Genomic DNA, 20,530 nt, shown 5'->3' on the forward strand with positions numbered 1-20,530 from the left:
AGGCAATATTTATTAATAATAAATAGTGGAAAAAAACTTAAGACTAATCTAAAGGTGAGCGTTGATTCTAGATGTGAAAGTTAATTCTTGGAAATGGAAATACCCCTCCTATATTGGAAATTTTGGTAAAAACGTCATTAAAATTTCATTTGAGTCATAAAGGTAATGTTAATGTGACGCACGTATAGCTATTTTTATACCGAGATTATAAACATACCGTACTCGTAGCTAATGATGCAGAATACTGTCGCCGTACTAAAAATAACCATGGAAAATCGTTGAAATATTTGTTGTAACTGCGTGAAATTATAGTGCGCCCGCAGGATTTATTTAACAATAGTTGTAAGTTATTTTTTTAGTAACATAACGATAACATCTGAGAATATTCACGTGGTAGCCTAAACTAACAGAAAAATATATAATTTTATTTTGACTTTATATTTCTAGACGCATTAGATATACAAGTGGCCTTTAGGACAAACAAGCTGGTCGACTAATGTAGGTGTCGTATTTTACTATGAGGTAATCAATCAGTACTGACCTATACAAGATAGTCCATCAGTTCTCTAAACTACTTTAAACACTATATCTGTTCCCATTTTTTTCCGAAAAACAATACGTTGTGGAATCTTTCCACCGCCAGGTCGCATTGTGAGAGGCATGGCGACGCGCCTCGCGACATACAATGAATCACTTTTTATTCATAACATTTAATTACATTTCATGTATGTATTCGCATTCCTTTCCCAGACATGAAGGTAAAAGTAAGTAGTACCACCAACAGAAATCCCAGTAAGATGCATCGATCACGCACACTCGGCCGTAGGTGGCGCCATCCACTGGAATGTTGATTACCATAAAAGCATTTTATTAATCCTTCGGATGTAGGATGGCGCCTGTAAGCTCCCTTCGATAACGGTTACTTGCTGCAAACTCAAATTCTTTAACTTTCTCGTTCAAAACTGCATTACCCCTTTACAGACGACATAGAGATCGCCGCCACTGTATTATTAATTGTTATTTATGAAAAGGAATTATACACCGTCTGTTGAAAGGTCCAAGAAAATTAAACACAGTCTTTCCGAAGATTTAAATGAAACAATGTAGTATCGACAACCATACGAACAGTTACTCGATCAAGATAAAGTTTGGGCATAAATTATATCTGCATACATGATAACTGGATAAAAGATGTTCCAGGAACAGACTCTTTCAATTATGTGTAGTGTGTGTGACACCTCGCCCTTATAAGTAGCGTAAGTTAGTTGTATAAGAGACACTTAATTAAAGTAAAGGTATTCGTAAGAACAACACGTCTCCTTATTTACTCCCGAAGTCTCCGCATTGCAATATCCGCGTTGTATTGATGAATTATAAAGGAACTCATTATTTTATAAATTTATGCACTAATAAAAATAATCTTAATACAGTACAGGCTCAAAGTCATATTATGGGCCGAAAGTCGTAAGTCAATCGTATACAGTGAGTTACAATAATTCCTGTGTGTGAGTGGAGCAAGTCTATTCGTCGATTTCAAATAGCCGTCGCAAATTAAACGAGAATCGAACTTTAACATTATGAAATGTACATAGCTATTGCGAAATTAATATTAGATTCTATTGTATAAAAAAATTAACCCCAAAAAGCTGTTAAAAATATTTAATTATTTTCTATACTAGTCCTTCTACAATCTGCTTATACCCATCCGTAATAAAACGCAACGTGTGTTGCGACCTCAGCGTATGCGCCAAGGCACTGATGGAAAAGTACTGGAGAAAAGTAAGCGACAGGCGTGGTCAACATTTTCTTAAATCATGCAGACCTTGCGCGTCCTTGGATTTTTGTTTGGTGTAACGGTTTATGTACCTCCAAAAACTATGAAAACGCTATGACGCATTCATTTCCTTAAAAAAAACCCTGCCTAATTATACTGGATTGTTTATTAAATGTCAGTATTAACATGACATTGTTTGCGAGTGATTTTAAACTGACATCTGTTTTCAGAAAGGTTCTTTACCACTGCCGAACCTGAATCGTTCGACAAACACTAGCGTGTAACACCCACACGTTGTAAACGTTTTGTAATGCGTACACGTCACTCACACACACACTAGTAATACGCACCACCACGCCACTCACTCACACTAATACCATATTGGCTGTTTTAAACTGAATTACTTTGAATATTTGTTTAGTTTGTTAGAATTTGAATAGCCAGGTTACGCAGGTATACAATGCCTACGAATAAAACTAATAACATAATCGTGTAACCATGGACAGCGAAAATTTCATATTATATTCCCAGCTATCATTTAGACATAGTTATTAAAGCAGCTTTGATACAAGCCTTTAGTTTTAGTTACAAGGAAGTATTATGTTATGTGTACTTTAATCCTGAAACTGCCAAGGTTATTACAAAACGTTATCCGTTTTTATTGTATGTAGGTATAGCTTGTGTAATTAACCGATTCTTATAATTATGCAATGCTCTACCAATAAAATTTTACTTAAACCTTGTTACGAAGAGCATTTCAATGTTAGAAAGGATTAATGTTTAATTATTGCGATAGTGATTCCTAATTAGGAAATCCTCGAATTTATCTCAAAGTATAAATAAATATGTAGTTTTTAATTATACTTATTATTTAATTAGAACTTAAACTAATTCTTATTCGTGAAAAGTATTTTTAATGGGATGGGAGCTTGCAGATTTTGTAATTGCATATTCTACTATAGTACGATGTCTGTTATGGTATCTGCGACTACGAGTTATTAAGTTTCTAAAACCGCATTAGCAACATTTTAGTGTGAGTGTGGTTGGTGCACACTGCACCGGCCGCGCCGAGTCCCGTAACCGACGACCTTGCCTGTCTTTACTTAGTCCGCTACGTCTCGTCTGGGGGTGTGTCCGAGGCTCGACTCTACGTGACACACACAGCGTTTGCCTTCGACACTCAAAAACATTTTCCTTATCAAATCTGTTCTCTATTCCAACCATTTTACCTACCAACATTCCAATCCAGGGGAAAGTTATCCGCCACATTTTCTATGGAAACAAGTTCATTGATTTATTAGATCAGCTTGAAATTATGTAATGGGAAACTTGTTTTGCTTGTGTTCAATAAGTTCAAAGTTAATTTAGGATAGTTGAACAAAATGACGGATACCTGTCATCTTATAATAATGACTATTAATAACATTATGAGTGGAACTGGAGATGGTCGCCAGATTGGCGTGTGGTTTTGCGGCGTGTATTGTATTGTGGAGAACAATTGTAGGTGGGTCTCACACGTCACTGTACCTACTACTGTTTCACCCGACGCAATATGACTTGCTTGAATAATCCGAATGGACAAACTCCAACTTAGAATTATGAAAATGACTCGATATTTTTCTAGAGATTACCTACACTTATCAGACTGCCACACCTTTTTATGATTTAACTCAGACATGTATTAAGGAAATATAAAGTAGGTGTGTCCACGATGATTCATGCTTTCCGAAAATAACATGAATAGGTACATTCATTATTTTAAGAAAAGGACTCAGTGACTCTGGTTTTTATAATTGTCTGATTCATTTAATCGAACAAAATAAGGAAGACGTGACAGTTGTTTCAGTTTTATTTCTAAGGATACAAAAGTAGGTAATGATGCAATCAACAGCTAATAGTAATAAGTATTGAATACTTTTTACACGAAGCGCTTTTAACTATATTTTTGTTGTTATTTTAATAAAATTGAAACCTGTAACAAATAAGGAAGGGAATTATTTTTTCCAATAATTTGATTTTCATCTTCGATTTATAAATATCGATTCTAGTTGCGATAGGTTGTTTAAATGATAAGTACATATAATTTAATCGAATGATAACATCAAAAAAACCAGAATTACCAAAAAATTGCATCATTTTCCTCAATCTTACTGAAATAGAGTTTATAAATCTTACTGAATACCTTTTCTGGGGGTTGTTTTGTTCTCAAGTCTCGTAATATGAGGTCAGATGTCCTAAATGACCTTCCTCAGTAGAAACTGAACAATAATTCGCTTTTAGTAACCTAATCATGCTAGCAAATGCATTTTTTTTTTCTTAAGAACTAAGGATTCTGCTTTATCTTGATTATCCTGAGGTGCATGTTTATTTAAAATTTAAAAAGTATCGTATTAGAATCTTATGATTTTGTCTTTTGCAATAACAAATCTTTTATTATGTAAGTATGTATATCGTTTTAATCTCGTGGAAAAGGTGTGTCTTTGTTAGGTAGGTACCTATTTTAATTATAAACATCGAATTTACGTCGCAAAATTATGCTTTCTGATTAGATATATATCAGAAAAACCCATTAAAAGCAGTATCGACCCAATAATATCATACATTCCATTAAAAATAGTATCTGCCTAATAATATAATGATAATGAAACTGATACAAGATATTAGTTCATGTTTATGTTCAGCGTGGGCGTTGTGCATATTTCAGCTACAGAAGGCTTTCGCGCTTGGGTATTGTCTAGCATATTTTTGTCTGGGTCATAATAATTGTGTGTAATTGTTGACTTATGTATGCGCGTGCTCTGTGTCACGTGCGCTCACTAAACTGTCTGGCGGCGGCGCACACAGCCGGTGTTCCCGAAAGCTCGGCCCCGCCCCCCCTCCGGATTCCCAAACACACACAACATCACGAGCTTCTACGTCACATAGTAATACGTCACACACGTGAATAACCAAACCCACCAAAGCTTAATGTGGACGTGACCACACCGATGTTTCAATACACATATTGCATCACTTTGTTAGCTGTGGTTTACCGACGCGGTTTTAATTTAACTAGGTATTCCCATTTAAACATAATGCAATTAATACATAATTCTTACCTGAAAATAAAGTAGGATAATTTTATCCTCAAACAAGTTCCATATTTTCGTTTTGTCATGTCAGTCTTTTAGTGTGACGTCACACGAAGGCATCGTAATTCAAGAAACGGGTGCACACAGACGCAGTTGTGTTAACCCATAGCATTCATTATTCACAAGGGACACACACATCACACAGTCAAAAATGACAGTGGAATATTCCGAAGTGAACTGGCAACTCCCTGGTTTTCTCGAACGTTCCACGTCTCGAGAATCTTTCCATGCCGAGTGCAGCTATGGTGAGCGGAGCATACTTGCAACATGAAGTGTTGCAATACGAGATTTGCAAAAACAATTGATGTATTTAGCGCGTGTAATACTAATTTATGTTACGATACCATATTGTATAAAAGGCATTGTGAAAACTTGTACCTTTCCTAGGTGATACGATAAAAGATAACAATATATAATGTTATAATAGTTATGCACAAATACATCACGCGTTCCATCCAAGCAGGAGTGTTTTATCTTATCAATAACAAATCTAGATACACTAACTTCCGATTATTTTAACTTTTCCATCGAGAACTGGTAAAAAGTTTCAACACTTGTATCTATAAAAAAATGTTGAACCCCATTGGAATTCTGTAAAGTTGCGTGACCTTACAATGGGTGATATCCACCTTACATCTACCTACGCATGTTTTCATTGAGCTTTTCTTCAATGAAACCACCATTTTATATATTTGTTCGTTCACGTAGGTGAACATAAACCGCGTCGTAGAACATTCGCGTTTCTAGAAAATCAATATTTATTGCGGTTCAATGCTTAGGTAGCGTTAGCAGGTATTACGGCGGTCGATAACACTGCATGTAGGGCGATCGATAGTCCTTAACCTGACCGAGCTAATAAATTATTAAAAATCTGACTCAATACTGAACTTTTCATTTTAAAATTGTACTACAACCAACAGGCCTGCAGACGGTAATTATATCGTAGATTGGAAAATTAATCATAGTTTTTTAACTTAATTGTATCATCGTTGTTATTACGGTAACACTCAACCTTCAAACGTTCAATTCGATCTAGCCAACTGTAATCCCTCTCAGAAAATTACTTTAATACTAGTAATAAATGGTTGAATGACAAGGCTAGACGGAGCCAAGTATTATTATGCAAGTGAATTATACAATTCGGCATGAATGACTGTCTGATCTTGCCACTAGAGAGCGAGTTTAACTGCCCAGCTGGCCTTGGCGAAGCGCAGAGGGTTACAGAGGTCACACTGTACACACCCTTCGATGCAGCAGCCACCAATCTTGTTATGAGCTAACGATAAAACATGTGTTTGTACGTTACATATTTAATCTCACGAAAACATGTTTTAAATACCAATCACAAAAATAAATAAAGACACATTCCATTTCAAGAGTAAGCATTCTGTGCTAATGTTATCTTTCTGATAATATTGATAATTTAACACCTGGAGTAGTTCTCTAAGTTCGTTATCAGTCCTATATTACTAATGCATTCCTACGTAGACACTGACCACCCGCAATCATTTATCTCAAGAACCTCAACTTGCTAGTGCCATAGGAAGATATGCTTTACCTGTAATCAGAACTGTTTTGCACTTATTCTGTGACTCTCAAATCGATTTTTATGAGTCATGATACTTATCATAATGCGCTCAGACATAACATGATAAGATTTTAGGGGTTAAGCTAACAAGCTAAGCTCATAAACCTATGTACATCATATATTGTAAGCGACAGCGTAAGTACATAAAATATTAGGTACTCTCATAAACAATGCATCAACCGTTGTACATATTAATACGTTTCGATACAGCAACATTAAATATTCTTACGAAGCGTTGCATCGGTGTACGTAGTCGGATCTTATTATTATGTGCATAGATTAAGCAATAATAGTACTTGTAGTGGCGCAGTGTCCTATGAATTAATTCCCACACGAGTTGTATAAAATGCACCCTATTTATAGCACTAGTGAGCAGTTCCGTTTAGCTCAAAGCGGTATTCTTTGGAATCCTAAACGTTTGTAAATTTACTTTCGCATTTCTAGAAGTCTTGTATCGACCGGACTGCTATAATGGAAATGCTACAACACTATTTGCGAAAACAATCACGTTTTGTTTGAAGCGATTCTTGCAGTTCTCGATTTTGACATTGAAATTACAATTCACGGCTTTCGTACTTTTTTCTCATTTTCACTGACACAGTTATTTAATGGATCATTATGATAAAGCCGTTCAAATATGCACGTGGGAAGCTAATTAACATTGTCAGTTCAGTTCTAATACAGTGGATTGCACGCAAGTAATCGTCGCTAACGTGCCCTTGAAGCATTGCAGTTCAAACATCAGCATTGGTGAATTATGGATGTAATTTGACCTGCTTAATTATCCTTCTTTTCGATTATTAGGCAATATTTATTAATAATAAATAGTGGAAAAAAACTTAAGACTAATCTAAAGGTGAGCGTTGATTCTAGATGTGAAAGTTAATTCTTGGAAATGGAAATACCCCTCCTATATTGGAAATTTTGGTAAAAACTTCATTAAAATTTCATTTGAGTCATAAAGGTAATGTTAATGTGACGCACATATAGCTATTTTTATACCGAGATTATAAACATACCGTACTCGTAGCTAATGATGCAGAATACTGTCGCCGTACTAAAAATAACCATGGAAAATCGTTGAAATATTTGTTGTAACTGCGTGAAATTATAGTGCGCCCGCAGGATTTATTTAACAACGGTTAAAAGTAATTCTTTTTAGTAACATAACGATAATATCTATAAAAAATCACGTGGTAGCCTAAACTAACAGAAAAATATATAATTTTATTTTGACTTTATATTTCTAGACGCATTAGGTGTGCAAGTGGCCTTTAAGACAAACAAACGTCTGGTCGACTCATGTAGGTGTCGTATTTTACTATGAGGTAATCAGTCAGTACTGACCTATACAAGACAGTCCATCAGTTCTCTAAACTACTATAAACACTATATCTGTTCCCATTTTTTCCGAAAAACAATACGTTGTGGAATCTTTCCACCGCCAGCAGCATTGTGAGAGGCATGGCGACGCGACTCGCGACATACAATGAATCACTTTTTATTCATAACATTTAATTACATTTCATGTATGTATTCGCATTCCTTTCCCAGACATGAAGGTAAAAGTAAGTAGTTCCACCAACAGAAATCCCAGTAAGATGCATCGATCACGCACACTCGGCCGTAGGTGGCGCCATCCACTGGAATGTTGATTACCATAAAAGCATTTTATTAATCCTTCGGATGTAGGATGGCGCCTGTAAGCTCCCTTCGATAACGGTTACTTGCTGCAAACTCAAATTCTTTAACTTTCTCGTTCAAAACTGCATTACCCCTTTACAGACTACATAGAGACGTCGCCGCCAACATATTATTAATTGTTATTTATGAAAAGGAATTACACACCGTCTGGTGAAAGGTCCAAGAAAATTAAACACAGTCTTTCCGAAGATTTAAATGAAATAATGTAGTATCGATACAACCATACGAACAGTTACTCGATCAAGATAAAGTTTGGACATAAATTATATCTGCATACATGATAACTGGATAAAAGATGTTCCAGGAACAGACTCTTTCAATTATATGTAGTGTGTGTGACACCTCGCCCTTATAAGTAGCGTAAGTTAATTGTATAAGAGACACTTAATTAAAGTAAAGGTATGTACAACACGTCTCCTTATTTACTCCCAAAGTCTCCACATTGCAATATCCGCGTTGTATTGATGAATTATGAAGGAACTCATTATTTTATAAATGTATGCGCTAATAAAGATAATCTTAATACAGTACAGGCTCAAAAGTCATATTATGGGCCGAAAGTCGTAAGTCAATCGTATACAGTGAGTTACAATAATTCCTGTGTGTGAGTGGAGCGAGTCTATTCGTCGATTTCAAATAGGCGTCGCAAATTTAACGGGAATCGATCGTAATCCTTACGAAATGTACATAGTTATTGCGAAATGAACACTAGAATGAATTGAATAAAAAAATAAACCCCTAAAAGCTGTTAAAAATATTTAATTATGAATTTCCTATACTTTACTATAGGTCTTCTAGAATCTGCTTATACCCATCCGTAATAAAACGCAACGTGTGTTGCGACCTCAGCGTATGCGCCAAGGCACTGATGGAAAAGTACTGGAGAAAAGTAAGCGACAGGCGTGGTCAACATTTTCTTAAATCATGCAGACCTTGCGCGTCCTTGGATTTTTGTTTGGTGTAACGGTTTGTGTACCTCCAAAAACTATGAAAACGCTATGACGCATCCATATTTTTTTTTAAAACCCTGCCTAATTATACTGGATTGTTTATTAAATGTCAGTATTAACATGACATTGTTTGCGAGTGATTTTAAACTGACATCTGTTTTCAGAAAGGTTCTTTACCACTGCCGAACCTGAATCGTTCGACAAACACTAGCGTGTAACACCCACACGTTGTAAACGTTTTGTAATGCGTACACGTCACTCACACACACACTAGTAATACGCACAGGAGTCTGTAGGTGTGTGAAAGTGTAAAGCGAGGCGCCCTCTCTACACCTACAAGTCTGGGTATGCGTATGTGTTAGTTACTTAGAACGGTAGCACTCGAAAGGTGCACTATTCTTTAAAGAGTTAGGCAATACAAACTTTAAAAAAAGTCGGCTGCAACGGGCGTGCGGTAAGTAAACAAAATACAAAAGAGATGCTGCATTAAATTCGTAGATTCGCATTTAATTGGAGGAAAGTAGGTAGTACGTAGTAATTTTGGAAATAATTTTGCTGTTGAATACTGTTTGGAGGAAAAGATATAAAATTAGTCAAGTTACTAATTCAAATCCAAAGCTTTAGCGGTTTTCCTGTAACTGTAACTGGCGTTATAATTTGTGTTATTCCCGCTGTATAAAAATATGACATGTGTACGTGATGTACTGTAAGTTTCCAATTGCAATAAATACACCTACGTACGTACTAAATTGTAACAGTAACGCAATCGTGAGTCGTGACGCATGATCAAAGAAAACAAACCAGTCGAAATATACATAATTTCAGTTTTTCAAGTCAATTTAGTATTTATACAGAATATGGACTTTGATTTGCTTATTTGTTATACTTATAATGGAGTTTTATACAAAACATAAAATTACATCATGCCTTTTAGTCTCCGAAGGGGTAGGCAGAGATGCATATAAACAATGTAAATTCTATTCAGGTTTTTGGTTAACAACAAAATTGGTTAACAGTGTAAAGTGAAACTTGTGTTTAACCTTCATAAAAATATGTTTATTTGCAAACTAGGCCTTTCTAGTCACTCATTGGGTTACTTATATGTCTGAAAATGTTGTAAAGCAAACTAACGATTTCTGTATTCTATCCCGAATACGTATTAAACGCACGTCCAATCCAATCTTTGAAAAAGAGGCTAGTAAAACTTTCCACAGTTAAATGAACTGATGAATGACAGTAATATATTAGGTACAGTTCTAATAATTGTAGGCACTTGGTTACAGAGTAATGCGTGAATGCACGTACTCATCATTCGATGTTATTTTTAAATGTCCCCATACTTCATTTCTTAGCTGCGTGTGACAGAGCACGGGATTCAAGGGAGCAATCACCTTTTGCGCGCGAATCGCAGTACATCTGGGACACGCGAATCGACTAGAGAATATTCTAGAGAAATCTATATCCGGCCGACGCATAAACCACGTTCCCTGTCGTTAGAATATTTGACACACTGCCTACAATATCAATGCAAGTCCATCTCTTAACTAAATGAATATCTCTGACGATGAGTATGTATCGCTCGTTAAGACTAATTCAGATACAACCAGTATTTTGCACGATGTGACTGTCATTTGACCCTGATCAACGACTCAATATGTAAGATCTTTAATCTTCCGAGAAACAATCATGAAATCATATAGGCAACTATAAGTGTGTGGTGCAAAACTTGATCATAGTTTAGTTAGAATTTAATAACTACTACATATGTATATTGAAGCTAAATGAAATTAAGGTTACATTTTATAGTCCTTAAATAAGCAATATCACGCAACAACATAAAGTATCGTATCATACATCCTAAACTATAATTTCAATATAATAATTACATGTGATGTAAACAAATTAACCGAGCATTATGTTTACTTTAACCTGTATCATTGTTCCTAGACAATGAGATTGTAAAATCTCCACGTGCTGTTCGCAACATGTAAACAGCGTGTAAAGTAGGTAAGCAACACCAGCAGTTAGCTTATGACGACATTGGCATCTGAAATAATAAGCACTAAGCATAAGGCTACGCTCGCACTCCCACACACTTGTCGCACACATCGATAAACATTGCAAATTCAAAAATAGCTAACAAAAGAAATGTTTCGACACCTGTTACTTATATAATTTATGCGCTGCTCCTGCACTAGTGTGTATAAATCTTAATATTAAGAAATTAATACTGTCGCGACAATTTCGCATAATTGCGACATTAGTGAGCTTTAGCTGATGTGGCATTCACTATTTTTAGCTCGTTATTGTGAAACTTATTGGGATATTTTCGAGGAAGAGTTTCCTTTACAATTTTTTTCAGACCTCACTAATTAAATGTTTTTGTACTTACTTCACTCCTTACCGCAACCAAAGAGGTAAGAACTTTTCTTAACAAAAAATTGGCATCGTCATGTGATTTGGCAACATTAGCAAACCATTTATTCAATTACATAAAAAATATAAATCACATATGAATATGAATGGTTGACTGTAGACGGAAATGTGTGAATAAACTCTAAGATGGTTGAGACCTTGGGAAACTTGATGAAACATAAATTTTACTATGTAACCGACGCTTAGACACTTTGGTCCAACATAACTCTTCCAATCATTAAATTCTAAAAGTATTGGTTGCTGCTACAACTTTTCTTTTTAATGGAAAATAATAAATCTCCTGATCAATTTCGATTAGGCAGTCTGTCTAACTATAGTCTGGTTAGACCCACTATGCAAAAGATATTATAGTGCACAAGACAGTGCAGACTCAAACACAGGTGCACTCTCTTAACCTAAGGGGACGGCAGACGGACACGCCACGAGTGAGGTTAGGCGCAGGACCAACGACTAAGTATACGTGCTTTCGAGGCACGGAAATTTTCCTTTTAATAAACTTTTCGGCTAAGATTTTTGTCTTTGGGACACCTTTAGAAGTTCGGCTGCTGACAGTAAACGTTATTTACGTAGTGACTGACGTGTGTACTTTGGTACGGTACATGAACTGATCGCAAATATTTCTAAGTGCAAAAGTCCCGAACATTGATCTTGATCTTTCCTCTTGCAAATAAGTTATTTCTTTAAATGATTTATCATTATTATTAGCAACATTTCGCTAATTAGTTTCAATTTGCGACAAGCACATGACATTTTGGGTTTTTAAATTATCACCTCAAATGCCTATTTGTACTTTGCACCAAGCTGTATCGTTTACATTACACGCGCGGTTTTTTGTTTTAGTGTTGTGTTCCTAGTATCTGATGTCATATTTTTTAATGCTCTACGCATATTTAGCAACTTTTTAACAAGTGTTAATATTGCTTTAACTTATTTCGTCTGCACCATACTTGTATATTTGCATGACATCATCAGTTACACGCTTCTTTCTTCCGCAAAATAGTCATGTCGTAATTTCTAAGTTTATTGCATTAGGAGTTCCTGTATCTAAAAATAATTCAATATGTGATTTTATTAGCCAATACCTAACGGGGACTGCAAGAGGTCTATTTGTCCAATCACTGCAGCTGTATAATATTGAACGATCAATAAGGTGAGACTACCTAATTCCCTATTAGACGAAAAACTAAAGGTTCACACTAGCGCTATCTGGTAACCAAAAATACGGTGGCTCCCATTGTAGAGCAAGAAGATGAAAGAACCATTCCAACTATTCCTTGCTATAATTACTATTTACTCTAGTGTTTCAGTGCTAGCAATTAAATAGCATTAAAATATACTGCGGCACCTTCCTGAAAACCACATCAAGTGGCAAAAAGTTGGATTCTCCGTCTACTATTGTTCAAAGTAAAAAAGTAAGGCTTTTGTATACCAAATGAGAAAAACATAGCTAAATAAAAATACCCAAATCAAACCTGCTTTATATGTAGTTGTATTATTTCGCTGAATAAAATAAAGGTCAATATCGCAAATTGGGTAAACATGCTCCCGCGCAGCGTCTGCGTTGCCGTGATTGAAGTTGATTGGGGGCGGTGTCGCCTAAATTGTAATTTATTGGTCGAAGTGTTGCGGCCATTGTGTACACACCACACACCACACCCCCCAGTTGTATCATACAATTTATTAAACACGTGACTTTAAATTTTGTGCCTAGCGCTTATGACAACTCCCGCGCAAAACTGTAGCGTCTGAACGTACCATACAGTTATTTAGTTCTGTTCCACAATTTCATTTAGCGGATCCTCTTTTTCTACCTAAACTAAAGGTGAAACGCTAAATATGTTTTGCGAGTTGACTGCAATTTTAAATAATGCATTGACACACAACCTTCAGATTGGTCACATTACCACAAATAATTTTCCCATCATTTTACATGATCAAAGAACATGGAAAGTTTCTGATTTATAACCAGCACCTATAAGTAGCATATGATGTATTTTTATTGCCAATACAGCCAATAAATCTCGATTCGTGTAAGCGATGAATATAAATTAAGTATTGCGGGTAAATAACCACTTCCTATTAAAATCGTCATACCATCTGAATATCATATTGAAGTACAGATAGCAACAAATTTTGTTCAAAGTCCATGCAACAACTCTATATCAATATTCGATTTCCGAACACCGTTTTTAAATTGGTTTTTATGAAGTAAAATATTAGCAATGTGTGTTGTCTCCGAAAAATATTTGTGTGTAAGCTATATTTTTTATGTGGAAAGATGCGTGCTATGGATGGCTTCCCTACTATCGATACATCGCATATTTGATCGCGCATCTTCGTAGCATAGCTACTTATCACATCTCTGGTGGAAAAGCACGCTTAGCCGGCGGAACCCGTGCTATACCCGGGAAATACTGCTAGTCATATATGTATCGCACCCAATATGGAAATACTATGTATGAGGTGGTCACACATCAGTATATTTTACTAGTTTGAATAATGGCGATTATCTGAACCTGTTGAATAATAATTTTATAGGCTGTTGCTAATTGTAACTGGTTATGTATTAATTTTATTGAAGGTTATAGTGCTAAATATTAAAAAAGGTAAAATATATTTTCTATTAACATTACCAATGAAGTCATACTTCCACAAATATGCCTGGTAACCTAGATTCAGTTATTTATTTTGTTTATCTCGTAACTAGCCCACTCTTTTCGATAAAACAAATTCGCACACAGTCTAAGGAAGTTGATTGACGCATTTCCCGTTGGCATCATTTTTAAATATTATGGTGTTTATCGGAAGAAGGAAAACTGTTTTTATGGAAATATTTTTCACCCACTACAGTTTGACTGTAATCCACAAACACTGGAATTCAGTTATAGTAGTATCTACATGAGTAAAAAAAGAGCGGGACAAGCCTCCTTAATCTCCATCAAACCTCTCTATTACTAGATTTAATAATATGAGCTGCAAGGATTAAATAAAGTGCACTTTTTGTCAGACCCCCGACCCGTCATGTAAACATGCAACAACCAGATTAACGAGGAAATAACGCTTCAATAAAATTGAAATTCATATAGACAAGTACTAAACATGTGTGACCAATGTAATCAAACAACTCGCACCTAGATCGCCCTGAACTTTTGGAATTTGACATTCAAATCTTAATATTATTCTCTTCGTTTATATCAGTTGGACACTAAACACGAAAATTGGAGAATAAAGTGTACAAAACTGGTCAGAAGTCAGAACTTGTATATATAGGTACTCAGGATTCATTGATTCCGGATTTTTAAAACCTTGACAATACGAGTTCTTTGGAGATAGTGTTGTTTAAACGATGAGTGTGGGACGAATCTTGTTGTTTTAGTGCTTTCTTGCACGTGATGCGCTCTGGCATGTTAGCGTGCGCGTGCGCAGTAAACTCATCACGTCAGGATCATGGTGGCGTTGTGGCACAACGTGCCGTACTGTTTATTCTTCAGCCCGCCGTCACAATACACATATTTGTAATACGATTACTATATTACCTACATACAATTAATAACATTTAAGACGTTAATTAAAATTGATGTGAAATATGAATTATGAATGATTCCGACAAAGCCTGTAAATTCTTCACTAAAATGTGGATGCTGGCACTGTTTGTTTTAGAAATTAAGAACTCACAGTTAACGATAAATCTCTCAATTTTAACTTATCTAAATCAGTCTATTAACCTGTCAATAAGAACTCATGGTAGGTACATGAAATGAACAAAAAATATATGTAAAGAGGTTTTTCAGAAACGCCTTTCATATACTGATATCTGCTACATTAGATGAATATTCAGTTTTTTACAAAATAATATATTGACGTTAAAGTTTAAATTTAATTTATTCCGTGAATATTTATATACATTTATTTTCATACAAATGATAAAAATATAAACCACCTAAATATACATACACTATAATAGGATAAGGCATAATAGGTACCTACCTACATAATATTCGATATTAGTTACATGGACGAGTATTGTTATTTTTCTTACAAAATGAATATAATTATACCAAAATAAGATAAGCAAACTAATTTTAAGTACTGTATATACTTAGTTTTAGTAGAGCTATAAATTAATCATCTGATTTAGAATTAAAATTATTGCAGCACAAATTTATTGAAATAGATCTAAAATTACAATTTAAATATTCAAATGTTACATATAAAATCATATACCAAAATAAATAAATCATCCGGTATTCGGAACAACGTCCAAGTTGTAATATTTCAGGTTCTAGAGATAGAAACCATACCATTTTATTGAGGGAGGAATATCATCAAAATTATTACCGTTTTAAGCGAGGCGAGAGGGAGTGTCAGATTCTTACTAACTGAAAACCACCCCGTTCCTACTTCAAGTTTTTTAGCCCGAGGCTTGGTAACTCGCTAGGCAGTCTGCAGCAGAACCAATACCATACAATGCGTACTTTTCACTTGTTGTTTAATTTACATAATTTATTTGCTAATCAAAGACAAAATACTCCACTCTATAATAGTGATTAAACACCCTATGACAAAATGCTAATGCATCGATTCTCAGGAATTCCCTTTAAGCAAGATTTATTCCAATCTAACCCATATGGTAGCAACGTCATTCCAATGGAATTTCTAATTAGTAAATGGAATTAATAAATACTAATACATACATTAACTATGTAGTTACAAAAGTATTACATGACGTCAAATGTAGACAAACAAGTTTTCGCGGTTAGTAATATAAATTAATCATAATATTAATAAATTAATAATTAACATGTATGTGTTATAAGGTTGAATATAATCTCTTAGTGTACTTAGAAAGTCGAAAGTTTAAATTTTTCTTTAAGTACCTCGTGTCTTAAAATTGATATGTAATAAAGTGAGAATTATGATTTTATGTATATTTATTTTTAAATTAATGAGGGATCGTATTACTTATTGATTGCCGCTTGCTTAGTGAAATTGATGTATGATTTTACGTAATGGGTATGTTACTGACTTGTATGATCTAAACACTGCTTGTTATAAGTATTCTGCTAATGACTTGACTTGGCTTGGTTTCTCCCCAAAACTCCAATTCAAACAAAACATAGTTACTTTAACAACTGAACTGGCCATTACTGATAAATGTGCTGAAAACCGTATGAAAATCCGTGTGCGTGATTGTAGTCATAAGTGTTGAAGTGACTATGTAGCCATTTATGTATAAAAACGAAAGTCGAAAATAGCACACAAAGGAATAAAACCGTATTAATCGGAAACGTAGTAATTCTGTGAAACGTTTCCATGGTAGAGTAATTACTGACATATTTATTTAAATTCCATAAAAAACGTGTCCGTACTCGTTCCTCATATATGCCAAGGGCTGAAAAACTAGTGACGTGAATCAGTATGGCCTCGGTCTTGTAATAATACCAGCATTTTATGTTCCTCAATTAACCATACGAGCCGCAACCCATTATTATGTAACGAACTGCCTTATTGAGCTTGAACTGGTACGAAGGCAGTATGTATACTAGTATCATTTAAATACAGCGCCTATTGTATCCTCTCTTTGATTGATTATCATCGAGAGCTTAATAATTCTGCTTTAAACTGCACACACCGACAAAAACCATGAATGAACTGGAAAATCCAACGTACCGGATTAAACACGATCGAGACACATTTTTTCAAGGGCAGAAATATTTTTTAAATAGGTCTATGTTTTAGTAATTAATTTTTTAGTAGCAATACCGCAGAGGACAAAAAATCGACTTCATTTAACCAGGTTTAAGTGTAAGAAAATATAGCATACATAACTAGGTGTACTATATTTACTAACGTTACTTCAATATAGTAGGAGACGAGCGTATTGCACCTGGCACCATTCCAGACTCTTACCGTACTGAAAAATTCATTAATGAACTGAAAACTTCCTAATACTTTACCGAACTCAGAAATTAACCAAAACAATGGCACAACTATGCTTACGACCGCTTTGTCTTATACAGGTAGTTAGATTTTTTTCTATTTATCTGACTATGTTTCTTTCTATTTTAAAATTATTTGGTACTTTTTATACGTTCGTTTTTGTACAGAGATACTAAAACTGAACAACACGAGGAAACAACAATGTCACGACTGTACATAATTAATTACACACCCTGTGTGTCAACGATCTTTACCACTTACTAGACACAACAAACAGGCTTATGGATTGCCTTACTAAAATATTTGATAAAGTACTGAATATAAAGCGTCTAGTCTCATCAGTCTTCTTGATTTTTAAATATATTTTGATAAAGAAAATGTTGATTTGGCTTATCTGTTCTGTGTTCTTTTCCACAGATGCCTGTCTGCGCTGCCAAGGTGAGAGTAAGAAGGATTCGTACGGCAAACAAGATTGCGTCGTGGTGTGGGGCGAGTGCAATCACAGCTTCCACTTCTGCTGTATGTCCTTGTGGGTGAAGCAGAACAACCGGTGCCCACTCTGCCAGCAGGAGTGGTCCATACAGCGCATGGGCAAATAATTTAATCAAATAATACCAAGAATGTACTACATCTTAGATGTCTTCTTATAATAAACGTTGCAATCTCAGTGTTTGTACATTATTTTGATTCTTTTTTAGAAATATTTTTTAAGTATACATACATTGTGGTTAAGGAGTGTGTTACGTCGTGGACATATCACCTGGCTCTTAGTCACGAAAATGCAAAAATGTAGGTAATAACTACATCATTATCTGCATAACAAATCTATACCAAAGTAGACTGTGCAACTGTGCATGTGCAATGTGCATGCTTAGGGTACACTAAGTACTTAAGCAACCGTACCGTTTTAATAAGTCATTGTAATATTTATGTGACTAGTATTTTACGAGGGGTATATCAACGATTAAAACGAGATGAGCATTTAATATCAACACGTGGTATACAAATGTAATTACTTATTGTAGACGTAGTGCACATTGTTATCATCTTCTTATCCTATTGTATTATAATAATCTACGTCTCTGATTTCTTAATGAGACAATCCTTCAGCACTATCCTTCAATACAAGGTCAGTGTTAGCAAACCACATTCACCTTTAATTGGGGACCAAAAATGCGAATCAGCAACTTTTTATGAACATATGGGCGTAGCCTGCTCTAGCCGCGAGCTGGGCCGCGTGGCGGGCTACCTGTTCACCTTCTTCATTGTAAATCTGAGTTCCTGTTCTAACTTCAATAATACCACCTACTTAGCGCGCGGTAGATAAACATTAACTAGTTACGGCTTAGGTCGACATTATAAAAAATGGAATGCTCACATCCATAACGAAATTTTAGAAAAAAACACTAAATGTCAATAAAAAAAAACTGGTGATACGACCTTTTTGAGTTATTAAAAGGTCAAACTGTTTCATGTTCCCAAGTAATCGAGCGGACGATGCTTGGAGAGCAATAAAATCTAATGAATATTTAGCTATCTCGCGAACAAGAACTGCTTCTTACGTCTCTGTTGCTAATCAGAGAGTTCCAGAAAATGGGTGCTCGGGCATGACATCATAACCCGTTCATTTACAGGGTGATTTTCCACGTTGTGATAACATGGTGAGTTCACAACTGCCATAATTTACAAGTGAATTTACATTCGTTTTCCACGATGCGTCTGTTAATGATGATTGTACGTTAGTGCGGATCGTTGTTATACATGAACCCAGGCTCTCATTGCTCTCAACTCGCTGATTGCTAATGACTGCAATAAATCACGGAAGCTAAACAAGAACGTCACTTGTATAAATTATCATTTCCCACTTTATTGCCAATGAAGAGGGAAGTTCTTTATTGATGTAATGTATTTTTTAAACTACTTTTATATTATCACAGTTTTACATTGCTTACGGCAGTGGGGTAGACCCACTTGATAAAATGTCATACTCAATTAATGTGGATTAATTTTATCATGAAGGTGTAGTGCATCTAAAAATATCAGTCTAATATTTTATCGCAATTGCAATGAATCAAATTAATAAAAATAAATTAGTGTAAACGAGGTTAATTCTATATTTTTAAACAGAATTAAGCGTATGCCTTTTTATTCGTAGATTTATGCACTGACAGATATAATTGCGTATAAATAATGCATTTTAAATACTTCTCAGTTATATCATTATCAATTCTTTGCAAGGTGTGAATAGAAACTTAGAAACTCATTCTATTCATAACATAACTATTTTCACAGCGAACAAAATGAGTTCATAAAGTTTAAAAATTGTTTCACTACTAATTTGGATTTAAAAAAGAATGTTCATCTAATATTTTGATGTCTCCATCAGATAAGCAAACAATGGGTAAAGTTACGGAAAGATTGTTAAAAAGAATTCACTAATGAGTATTTTAATTATTCAGGTTAAGTAGTTCCTAAGTAGATAAGGTGTAATTTGGTGCAGATTATTCAATTTTAAGCTTTAATTGCGTCGATCGAGAGGTACTAATTGCAATGTTTTTAAGCTGCTTAAGACCCTAATCCGAACACAGTATATAATCTGGATAACAACTGGATATAATCCTTATTTTTGTCTTGATTTTACCTTTTCAATCACCCAGTTATGTTCTGTTTTATTTTATTTTATTTTCTTCGGAAAATTTACAACTACGATACAGAGAGTTGAGAAATATTGAAAGAAGGCTAATTACAAGTTTCCACAGGTAGAATTATAGTAGAACAAGAAACAGTAGACAGGTAAGAAAAAAGAAAGAAGTAAAGGCGCTTAGAGCAAGTACATTGTAGCATTGAAGAACATTTCATTCCAACTGTTATTGGGAGAAAATACAGAACCCAGTAAGTATAGGTACAGAAGATTTTTTGTTTCATGCTTAGGTACACGAGGCATCAATGTTTCACAAAAAACATAGTCTTCATTACATGACTGGCGAAAAGTGGATCTATTGTGTAC

General features: G+C 34.9%; 1 protein-coding gene across 1 annotated transcript in view; it reads left to right on the plus strand.

The window, feature by feature from the left end:
* LOC118271582 (RING-box protein 2) overlaps window positions 1-18,190 on the plus strand; it is a 41,566-nt gene extending 23,376 nt beyond the window's left edge. Inside the window, exon 2 of the mRNA XM_035587667.2 lies at window positions 17,941-18,190. Within this exon, the coding sequence (XP_035443560.1) occupies window positions 17,941-18,122 (182 nt within the window). The 3' untranslated portion in view covers window positions 18,123-18,190. The remainder of the gene's footprint in view (window positions 1-17,940) is intronic.
* Window positions 18,191-20,530: the final 2,340 nt, after the last annotated feature.

The sequence above is a fragment of the Spodoptera frugiperda genome, chromosome 15 (assembly GCF_023101765.2).
Source record: "Spodoptera frugiperda isolate SF20-4 chromosome 15, AGI-APGP_CSIRO_Sfru_2.0, whole genome shotgun sequence".
Classification (NCBI taxonomy): domain Eukaryota; kingdom Metazoa; phylum Arthropoda; class Insecta; order Lepidoptera; family Noctuidae; genus Spodoptera; species Spodoptera frugiperda.